The sequence below is a fragment of the Nipponia nippon genome, unplaced genomic scaffold, assembly GCF_047370975.1.
Source record: "Nipponia nippon isolate SJK-2023a ecotype South Korea unplaced genomic scaffold, ASM4737097v1 scaffold_2, whole genome shotgun sequence".
In the NCBI taxonomy this organism is placed as follows: domain Eukaryota; kingdom Metazoa; phylum Chordata; class Aves; order Pelecaniformes; family Threskiornithidae; genus Nipponia; species Nipponia nippon.
This window is the reverse complement of record NW_028262336.1, coordinates 22,549,917-22,561,266: the sequence shown is the minus strand read 5'-3', so window position 1 is coordinate 22,561,266 and position 11,350 is coordinate 22,549,917. Positions and strand designations below refer to the sequence as shown.

The following is an 11,350-nucleotide window of genomic DNA, read 5'->3' as shown; positions in this document are numbered from 1 at the left end:
ATATCAGTGGGGCCCTGACCAAAGTGATGTCTTAAGTTAACAGATGTACAGAAGAAATTTAGTTAATGGCTCAAGTAATTTCAGCACATTCCCAAGTGCCCAGCTTTTCTTCTTTTAACACACTGACAATTTTTAGGTAAGCAGATATTGAGAGGTGTTAAAATCTGTACCTCCCTCCAGAAAAAAAAGACTGGGAAGAAAGAGGGTAAGAAAAATTATTTCTTTAGAAGAACTGTATTGATATTTTATCAGCCATATGCAATATGACCCTCCTTGACATTCCTTTTGTATAGTATAATTGCATAGAACAGATTATCTTATCTGTCCATTGGGGAAGTCTGATAAGAACACATTAGCATAGGCCTGACTGTGGCAACTTTTGTGATCAGTGACTTACTGGTATAACATCAGCAGTATCTTCCAACAGAAGTTAGATTACATCTACATAGTTTAGTCCTAAAGTTACTGGTGGGGGAAAAAACAAACAAACCAAAAAGATAAAGGGGAAAATGTTTGTGTGAAAGGGTAGAGGGAAAAAGGGAAAGGGACTGGACAGACTTAGCAAGCTTCTTAAAACATAAGGCATAAATCTTATTTAAGGCACAAACCTTTATTACGTAAGTTCTTTCTAGAGACAATTGAATTCAGTTGCTAATGACATTTCAAGGGTGCCATACTGTGGCGTTGTAAGACTGTCTCTTAGGCTAACGAAGTAATCCCTTTGGGAAGTTAAAAGCAGTGTCTTGAGAAAGTGATTTTATTAGCTGTGATTTATCTTATCAGCCAAAAGAGAAATCGTTGCAATCGTTCTTCCATTTTTGAAACTCATTTGGGCTTGTAAAACACATCACCTTTAAACCAGTAAACCTGAGATATTCTTTCTCAATACTAAGGATGAAAAGTATTCCTTTCAAGCAACCCAACATTATAATCAAGAAAACTGAGTGTAATAAAACCAAAATCCTTTTTTACTGTGCGATTTGAAGCCTACATCTAGTCTGAACAGATGACTTTAAGCAATATTAAATAGCTGAAAATTAAGTGTTTTGCTTTCTCATATAATAGGATCTTAAAAGTGTTTCACCTGTACTTGGTATTGTATAAGACAGTAAGTCTGTATCTGTCTATAGGTTGTTGTTGGCAGTTGTGAAAGATAGAAAATAGGTCATTTGACTACTTTGATTCATCATGATATGAGATAGTTTATTCTTTCTCTGCTAAACAAGGGAAAACTTTTCTTCTGAAGAGGTAGTACTAACTCCACTGACTCATCCTTTTGTGCTATCGCTTAGATGAGATACTCATTAAATTTTTCATCCATTTGTTACAACGAACATTTAGATTCTCAAATAAGCAAATAAAACATGAGAGTAACATATATATGCATATAGTTCTAGTCAATACATAACTGCAGCCATAAAGTACATATATTCATTTGAGCATTGATACATGTGTAAGTCTTGTAGTTAGTGCAAATGCCCATATTTTACCTCAAGTTTACTACTGGAAAAAAACAGTTCCAATAACCATACAAGGTGATCCTAACTGAAAGTAACAACAGAGCTAAATTAGAAAAGAGAAAAAGTTTTAGGTGTTGATACTTCAGTGACGAGCACACCCCTGATGTGACGCTTAGAATTTCTAGCCCGCTCACTTCTTCAATGGCTCCAGAAAATTCTTAACGCCATTCACAAAAGTACATTCCATGAGTGATGAAAGTGATACATATGCTTCATGAATGGCTGAAATGATGTATTTTCATAAAATTTCTTTATCAGTGAAATAGTAGCCTCCCATGATTCTTGGGGGGGGGGGGGGGATGAACTAGTTTTATTCCTTTATTAGGAAAACTTTATCTTCTTAAATGTTTCCTATAACTTAAATAGTACTTTCCTCTTTAAATAGGTTGAGATGAAATAAAATATCAGTATACTTTATGCATAACACATTTCAAAAATAATATGAATCTTGAACATTCCTTTCTTAATCAAGTGCAAAGATTAAATTTCTCTCAAATAAAAATAGCAACTATAATAAAAAAAAAGATGGCTCCAGTTACACAGCATTAATGCATCTTTTTCTTGGCTTTGCACTTCTTGTATTTTTGGTCACGCTTTCTTTGTCTCATTTTGTCATCCTCAATACTAGTGTCACTGTCACAACTTTGCTGTTCTCTCTTTCTTTTAGAGGTGCTGTCATCCACCTGGTGCACTTCACAGTCACCTGAACGTGGCAGGGCCAATTCAAAAGAACTCTGTGCAGACTTAAAGTTTGCAGCTTGATTCTGATAGGGAGAAAAGGATAAATTTGAAGGCAGTAGCGGAGTCATCTGATAGTAAGAAAATTGTTGACCCGTTGGACTCTGTACTGTGTACTGCTGTGCTAAAAAATGGTTCATCTAGAGAAACAGAAACTTGAGTTGTTAACACTGTAAAGAGGAAGTTCTGAAGAGTTTAGTTTTGCATGTGTTACGGCTTATACAAGGAAAATGCTGATAAATTATAAAATAACAGAACATTTGAGAAAAAAGCTTATATATTTTATTATATCAACTAGTATAGTTGGAAAAAGTAGATAATTTTTTCATGGCAAAGTTAGAACAGAGAAATAATCTGATTTAAGATTAAACTGCCTTGTGTAAGTCCTTGTGTAAGGTAATCAAACATGGCATTCCTTTCATTTCTTCATTTATGTATTTCATAAACATTTGTAACTGCAGTGCCTATTGTTAATGTAAAAAGACATGCACATCTGCATTTTTTTTTAACCTGGTTTAACTAATTTTAAATGTAATGTGGAACAAGGCGTTCCAACAAGGTACAGTGAATCCATAGATCAAAGCACTTGGAACAATGCAGTAAGCGCCCAGCTTATTGCTACAGTCCCTAAAGTATCCCAAGAGTCCCTCTCATACAAAATGCACAGCCCTAATACAGAAATAGAATGACAAAGCTTAGAAAAGAGCAGCTTTCTACTGACTGGCAATAACCAGAAAAATGATGGGGAGCACGTCTGAGTACGTTATATGTGCAGGCAACTTCAAGTGAGTAACCTGCCTGGCTCACCCAAATAAAGGTGAGGGGGATGTGTGAAGGCCTACATGTGACGAGATCGCTTCCTGCTGAAGCTGCAACAAGCTATCACTGGAGACTTACTGCAATATCATCCCTTCTAGCAAGCAGAAAATGGTATGAAGTTGGTTGCATGTGCTGGTCTGCCGACTTTGGTCTCCCGGTGTTTACGTACTGCATTGTTACTAAGGAGTGGGTTTATGAGCAAGCACAGCGGGGGAGATGGTACACTCCCAAGCCTTCCAACCACAGTGGAGGGGATGGAAAAGTTTGTACAAGCACCAGCTCTTCCGAGGGCACAGCCTGGGAAGAGGGGAGGCAGGCCACCAGTGCAACAGGGAACAGACCCTCTCCATTTTCCTGCCCAGACTGCCACTAGCTACAGAGATCTATCCAGACTTCACCCCTTCGACAGTGACAAAGGGCTGGCCAATCCCCAGTCAGACTGGGTGGCAGCAGTGCTGTCCACAGTTGGTACCTCACATTAAATGCTGGGCTTCTCCAGTCCTACCGATCCATACTCATCAGATTCGGAAGCTCCGTGATGTGTTTGGTGAGTAGAGTTTGGCCCACAGGTTGCCATCTGAAGAGATGAGTTCCCTTGCCTTGTGGAATATCTCAGACAAAAGAGATTAGGACAAGAATGGCCCGGTGCGCCAGAGTCTGTTAGAGGAGAGGTGGAATATGGGTTCACACTGTCTACTGCTATGAAAGTAAATCATGAATGTGAGTTTCAGGTTTGGTTTTAGGACATTTCAAACTTCTGCTGGGCATTTCTGAATTGAGTAGAAGAGCCAAGAGGTTCCCGGACTGAATTAGCTGTATATGAAGAAGCTATTGCTTGCATGGTTGTGATATTACTAGGTTAGCTTGTCTCACCGAGGGGATTTGATTTGAAACACAGTACAGGAGAGAGCTCTGTCTGTAGACTTTGACATTTTTAGCCTCCCTAAGCTATATACCTTTAATTCATTCCGGCAGTAAGAAAATAGTTTGGTTTGGTAGATCCCCTGTTATTATCGTACCCTTAAATGCTAAAATAAATAGACCTAATACTGTCAAAGTCAGCAGTCTAGACCACATTTTGAGGCATTAAATAAGCACCGCTGTTTGCAGAAATGCAGAATACATCCAACTTCATAAAAAAACTCACAAATTTTTAACTTTTAACAGAAACTCACCATCTTTTGAAAGCCTGAGTATTCATGAGGTAAACTGTTAGTCATTGGAAAAGGAGTAACAGGAAATGGAGGATTTCCATAAGGCTCTTGATGATACCTAGGAAAAACAAGCAAACATACAAAGCCTAGATGTCCACCGCATACTGCTTACCAGAGTGAGACTTAACTCTTGGGCTATAACGAGAATTAACAACTGGACTTCCATGAAAAAAGAAAATGATAGAACAAGGAAAATACATCCAAAGGTTCAATTAATGAGTAATCCTCACATGTACTTAAGTGCAGATGCAAAAGAGTTCTGGATTTCACCATGGGAGTTTAGCTTCCACAGAGAGTTCTGTCACATTTGTAAATAACAATGTTGAAACATTGAAAAATATTGAATCTGGGGTGGTCAGACTTCCATTAGAACAGGTTTATACCTGTGCATTCATATATGCATGACAACTGCTTGTACATATACACATAAAAAATATAGATATAAACTCAGTGGTGCTTAAAAAGCTTATCTCTATCGTCAGATTTTTTTCCCCCTAACAACTGCAAACATTGTTAGTACAAACACCATATTTCAGTATTTTCTCATGGTCCTGTATCTTGCAGAAACAAATAAAGAATGGGAAATTCAAGCTAACTGAACCTCTGGCAAGCTAAACAACCAAACATTAAAATTAACTACAGCCCATTGCAAGTCATCAGTAAGGATGCAATTAAAGCATACAACAGCTGTTTTAATGAAAAGCCTAAAGATTACTCTACCACATCAACTAATTTTCTTAGTAAGATTTTTTTTTTAAATGATAATCATACAGTTCATTCATAGATGATCTTTGTTACCTATATGAAGATGAATATAAGTCAATATAGTTCTCGAAACCATGTGTAGGGCTGTTTAGTTCTGATGAGTGAGAACTTCCTGTAAATAAGACAAGAGCATAATGACTGTTCAGTTATGACTATTAAATTAACAAGTTAAAAAACACAGAAAGTGTTCTGTGTCATCTGTAGTGTGCTAGTATAGCTAAGGTAGTATATAAAGGTAAGGTGCCATTTTATGGCAGATAACCTACAGCATCATTTTACTGCTTGAAAACATCCATTTGTCATTTATTCACTTACAGAAGCATAAATCAGGGCTGTTGAAGTAATCAAGAACAGAATAACTCCCATTCAATTACAGTCATGCAAGATGCTTCCGATTTTAGGAACCTCAGCCATTCTACTTAAACCCAGCAGCTGTACAGAGGTACAGCCTTTGAAGTAAGGAGTGGCACAGTGCATTGTGGGAATACGAGTCCTTAATGTTTGGGTTGCAAATGCTGCCTGATCATTAGCTTTCTAGAAGGTTTATTTTCATAAACATAAAACGAAGAATGTGACTGATGTGACTATATTCTTTGAACTACAATCCCTTCCGCTTAAAACAACAGCTCTGATAACTCTGTGGCTTTAGTATAAAAACTATCAAACAGCTTGATAGCTGCTGCACTTACTAAATCAACTTTTCCTTCCAGACTGCAAGTTAAAGTCACACCCTGATTCCTAAATGTAATCTGGAGTGAAAACCTGTGTTGCTATGTTTTCCATACAGTGTGGTCAGAGCTGGCTTGCAAGTTATGCTGTTCTGAACCAACCTATTTTATTCTCTTAGTAAATAAAAAATACAAAGACTAAATCCTTCCCTATGCAAAAGCCACAGGAAGTTTTTGTTTCATAAAAAAAAGGACTGTAATTTGTTCCAACTATAAATCATCACTTTTGTAAAAGACTGTAGGACTCAAAAAGAGTCATTAAAAAAAAATTACAAAGACTTAAGCTAAGCATTGAGACTACTGAACGTACCAAACCGATACTGCACTTTAATTGGTCTTCCATACAAACGGATTCCATTCAGCAAAGCTATTGCATAAGGCACTGATTCTTTGTGCTTAAAGCAGACAAATCCAAAAGACTTAGGTTTTCCTTCTTTGTCCTTACAAATCGTCACTTTGGTCAATGGTCCAGCCTGAAAGAAATTTGTATTATTTTCTCACAGAAATAACAGAGATTGACCCTTCATTCTGTTTTGAATACGTCGTCATGAGGTATATTTTGCCATAGTCAGAAACACTGTATGTTTCTCAGTATAAGATAATTTTGAAAATGTCTCTCCACATTCCCCAAGCTCAAATTCTGAGCCTTCTACAAACAAAAATCAGCTCCGCATATGCTAAAAGGGAAGCAAGCATCAGTCCATGGGTGATGTCCAGTCTTTAATAATCAGATTTTTTTGATTATTTTAAAAATATAATGATGATAGCTGCTGCAAGAGGGAAGACTAATTTACTGAATATAGAAAAAGTTATCTTATGCATGTACAGCTGCTAGTACAATTATTACAGGGTTTTTTTGCACAGCTAACATCACTGAGCAAATTGATAATACCAGCTATGTGAGAGTGACCTACTCCATTAATATGCTTCTATTTTACTCTTGCTGAAATTCCTAAAATGGGCAGCATCAACACTGTGGGAAAGCAAACTTTGAATAGAGAGTAGCGCTTCCGGAACCACCAAAAAACAGAGTTTTCTGTACTGCCTGACCCCCATGGCAAGGAATCAAGACACACTATCACCTCATCAGAGATAACATACTGTTTCTGCCCCTCCCCAAACAAAACCCCCAAATGCCACCAACAAAAAAAAAACCCAGACCACACCCTTTGCCTGAAATATCTTCATTGAAAAGTTCCATCTCTGCCTACACGTACCATTTTAATCCTTGCATAGTACTTCTAGAACCAAATTAAAGCAGTGATATTCCATAAATACTGGCTCCATTTTCAAAGAAACTGTCATTTTCATAATAGATAGCAAAGATGATGAATTTTCTCTACACAAGATGGAATCAGTGCATTAGTCACCGAATCAACAGTTTCTCATCAAAAGAAACTATGTGTCTGTATGGCTGATTTAGCAGAGTGAAAAGAAGTGGCCAACAGCACTCTCCTGCCACAGCTCAGGAGTGTTAAGGATGCAACGACTTAACTTTAGGACAGAATATCCAGATGAACAATGAAGTGAACATAAGTTACAAAAAAATCCATCAGTAAAAAAAATTACCGAATGTCTACATTACTGTAGTAGATGGAGAATTCACTGTTCTGAATCAAAAAATAGCACTCATCGGTAGGACTGGCTTCTACTACTCCTACTACTGCTACAATACGTACTTTTCAGTAAAAGTCACTCAGAAGTCATCTATGGCTTCAGGCAAACACAAGTTAACTCACAACAGCTTTATAGCAATTAAACTGCATAAACAGTTAAACATTCAAAATAAACACAGAGCATATGCTCAAACGAAGAAAATAAGCCATAGAAAGTAATCTACTTTATTATTCTGCATTTTCAATGATTACCGTCAAACAACAAATCTGCAATTTATTTGCTGTGAGCATTCAGAGTGATGATGTGGAGCCATCTCCCTTATTATACCCTCCATGTTGTCAGACTGAAGATATTAAGGATTGTCATCTGTGATAATAACGTCTGATTGCTGTATGCTTTTGACAGCTGTGTATAAACTAATCCTCAATTAAATAAGATGCTTTTGCTGAAAAATGAAAACACTCCCACCCCCCAACCCTAGTGAAAGTAGCAAAGTCATATAGACAAACACAAAGAATCAAAAATAATGTACCATTTTTTATTATTGGTGGAGAGGGTGATCAGGCTATACAGCAAAGGATACTACCTAGGTTGTCCTGTGCAGGGAATCTTCAAAATGTTGATCTCGTCTTTCCAAATATCTTGACGTTTGCTGGGGTTTTTTATTTGTGGTTTTTTTTGTTTGTTTGTTTTGTTTTGTTTGGGGGTTTTGTTTGTTTGTTTGTTTTTAAAGAAGGGATTTCAGTAAGATTCTGAACATGTTTATTTTTGCTTGAGTTGGCTCCTTAAGGCATGTTTGTTGTTGTTGTGCACTATGCTGCAGTTTTTAAAAAAATTACATATATCCAGTCTTCTGATTATTATTTGCCTAACGAGGAGGATCTGGTTCTTCAAGAACTAGAAGCAACAAACTCAAGTCCTTTGCAGATCAGTCTTTTAAATATGTGGTCTTCCTGTTCATAAATAAAAATATTAATAGTTTAGAAGTAGTAATAGATACTTGCTTATAATTTGATGGGGGAAAAACAACAGGTCAGGAGTGCATCTTTAGGACTATGCCATAGCAGGAATATCAAACTGTATACTTTCCAATAAAGGGCAATACTGCAATGAGAAGCATATGCTGTTGCAGCAAAAGACACAGAAACCTGAGTGAGAACAAGTTGAAGAGAAGGAAAAAGATAAGTAGGTGTTATTGGGATGACCTAGAGACCCAGATAAAAGTCAGCAGTTGGACGACTGCTGCAGGCTCTGCAGAAGAGTCATGCAAAATGGCATTCTGAGAGCATCCGCTTATTTTTATCACTGTCGTACCAGAATGTGTATGGCATTACTCATGTCCCCTGGTAAGATAAGCTTTCTTAACCTAACATTTAAAGTTAAACAGCAGACTACTGTTTAGTATTGGAAACAGGTAGGAATACTGCATAGAAAATGAGGGGGAGAAGAAATAACTGTTTCTTAGCTGATTTTAGGCAAAAGTTAAAAACCGAAAGTTAGGAAGAGATGGGAACAGCTAAAAACCCAAAGGGCTAGAATATACCAAACAAAAATGCCTTTCAATGCAAATGGGGTAGCATGCTGAGGTCTTGCCTAGTTAACAAGACAAACAGCAGATTAATCAGTGGAATAAAACTGATGAGTAGAAATAGTTCTGATTAGCACATGAAATAGCAAGAGAACAGATGATTCTGCCCATCTCTTTTTTTGCACTCTATTCTGCAAACTCACCAAAAGGAAGCAAGGTTCATTCTGAGACTGGGGCAAATTGGTGGATTGGTAGAAGCAAGTCGTCGCCATGCTGTCAGCTAAACTGTCCAGTCAGAGCCTGGGACCTTTTAGCTTGACAGAGGCTGACTGGATCCCGCCAGGAGGAAAAAACACCCACAAAACAAAGGCACCATAAACAAATTCAGGAAAAGCCCATAATCAGCCACTATTGTCAGTCCATCTTGAAATTTGATGCCTGCATTAGTGATACAATGCTCCCTGCTCTCTATATCCTCCCCGCTTTTCCTTACTACTTTCAGGTTACTAAGCCTGGCTTAGCCAGAGAAGCTGTCAACGTGAGATCAAAACTGAAGCCAAGGCAGCGTCTTAACATTGTCTGTCTTTGTCGTTTTCTTTCCTCCTCGGCATACCTTATTTCCAAGGAAAGAGAATTAAGCTCAGGTTGGAAACAGGTCCAGCTACTTTGTGTTTTCCCACCACCTCCCTGAAAATCCCACCGATGCAATTTTTAATACCTTCTCGAGCATTAAAACAGAAAACATTTTGATATAAAGGTCATTTATATAGGCAGAAGTCCAGAGCCCCGCCTGCAGATCATTCCCACTGCCTCTTGCACTCTGTTAATAGCTTCAACCTTGCTCAACACGTTTTCAGGTTTTACACTAATTTTCCTTAATCAAATTAATGATAAAATTTCTTGCTCAGAATATATTTTAAAAAGCGTAAAAAAGATTTTTCCATGGGGATTTTAAAAACATCTGTAAATTCCTTCCTCACTAACTGGAGGCCCCTCCGCGGCACCAGAACTCGCACGGGCGGGAGGAGACCAGACCGCGGGCGGGGAGGCGGCGCGGGCAGGGGCCGCTCCCGTCCGCGGCGGCGGTCCCGAACAGGCGAAGCACGGGAAGGCGCCTGCCCCCGCCGGCCGCCCGCCCGCCCCGGCCGCCGCACCCGCGGCGCGCTGCCGGCAGGCCCCGGCCCCGGCCGGCGGCTTGCCGCTTTCCGGCCGCTCGCAGCGCTCCGCTCCTGCGGCGGAGGCTGCCGTGGGCGCTCCCCGGCGCGGCGCGGCGAGCCGCAGCCCGGGGCCTCGCCTCGGCCCGGCCCCGGGGACAACGCGGCGGCCGCGCCCGGCTGGGGGCCCCGTCCCGCCCCGGGGGCCCGCCCGCCACCTGCAGGAAGAGCTCGTAGAGGATCTCCTCCCGCACGCGGCTCTCCAGGTTCCCCACGAAGAGCGTCCGGCCCGCCTCCTCGGGCCGCCCCGCCGAGGACATGGCGGCCCCGCCGCCGCCGCCGCCGCCGCCGGGTCCCAGCGCGGCAGGGGACGGGGCGGGTGCCCCCGCTGCCGTAAAGCGCCGCGCCGCGGGGCGCGTTGCTAGGACACCGAGCCCGCTCCCTAGCAACGCGGGAGCGCGGCGGGGCGGGCGGAGCGCGCGGCGTGAGGGGAGGAGCGTGGCGCGGGGGCGTCGGGCGGGGCCGGGACCGGGGCCGCGCAAGGCGCGGGCGTCTCTCAAGCTCGCTATTATATTTAACGTCGGCCTTGCCGCAGCTGTGACGGGAGCTGGGGAGGCGGCCTGGGTGCCCCCGGGGCAGTTCCTTCTCGTCCGTGTGAAACTGCAAGCGAGCAGTTTCACACAAGCAAGGGAAGAAACGCGCGTCGCCGGGGCGGGGCGGGGCGGGCGAGCTTTGCCTCCTGCCCTCGCCGCCTGGTGGAGCGGGCGGGTACTGCAGCGCCGCACCTCCAAACCCCCCCCCGCGCCCTCGGCCCCGCTGCCGTAAAGCGCTGGGATAGCTACGCGCGAAACGCGCGCGTGGAGCGGCGGGTGGCGTGCGTTCTTCCAGGTTTGAAAAGAAGTGGAATAGGATTGCCGTCTTTCAAGCTGAAGTTACACCCACGTTATAACCCACCGTGGCCTGGTTGCGACAAACAGGTTTCGAGCACGTACACACATTTAGCATTCAGTGTATATTTTTGAAGCGTTATTTTACAAAGGAGCACATCTTCAGAAGTCATCCTGTTGACAGCAATGTGAAAAATATTATTAATTTTTTCTTTTCCCCGAGCGTAGGTGGTGTGCTTTACCTCAATGCCCGTTATTTTCAAATGGAGGCTTAGTTACTGACTTGTCAAGTCTATTTAGAAAGGGACCATCAACTTGCAGGAATTACAAGCCTCAGTGTAGAATACCTAATGAGTCTTAAATTTCTTCCAGCCGGTCGG

The 11,350-nt window shown here is 41.4% G+C and overlaps 1 protein-coding gene across 6 annotated transcripts; it reads right to left on the bottom strand.

Annotated features, from left to right (window-relative positions):
- Window positions 1-589: 589 nt before the first annotated feature.
- Window positions 590-10,465, bottom strand: RBM11 (RNA binding motif protein 11). Of its 6 annotated transcripts, none has more exons than XM_087758892.1 (6): window positions 10,302-10,439; window positions 7,934-8,354; window positions 6,095-6,257; window positions 5,090-5,168; window positions 4,253-4,349; window positions 590-2,398 (listed from the first exon to the last, which is right to left on the bottom strand). In XM_087758892.1, exons 2-6 carry the CDS (start codon window positions 7,934-7,936, stop codon window positions 2,066-2,068), a joined length of 675 nt encoding a protein of 224 aa, XP_087615018.1. In that variant the 5' UTR covers window positions 7,937-8,354; window positions 10,302-10,439; the 3' UTR covers window positions 590-2,065. The 6 variants fall into 6 exon arrangements, with proteins under 6 accessions (XP_087615018.1, XP_087615017.1, XP_087615019.1 ...); XM_087758891.1 differs by having other exon boundaries at window positions 7,934-9,542; window positions 10,302-10,436; XM_087758893.1 differs by having other exon boundaries at window positions 7,934-9,258; window positions 10,302-10,408.
- Window positions 10,466-11,350: the final 885 nt, after the last annotated feature.

Excerpts from the sequence above, each read along its gene's own strand:
- RBM11 (XM_087758889.1), bottom strand. The coding sequence starts at position 10,403 with ATGTCCTCGGCGGGGCGGCCCGAGGAGGCGGGCCGGACGCTCTTCGTG. Across the intron at positions 6,258-10,301 it reads TCTACGAGCTCTTCCTGCAG|GCTGGACCATTGACCAAAGT; the intron begins GTGGCGGGCGGG and ends AATTTCTTTCAG. Across the intron at positions 4,350-5,089 it reads TTATATTCATCTTCATATAG|GTATCATCAAGAGCCTTATG; the intron begins GTAACAAAGATC and ends TGTTTTTCCTAG.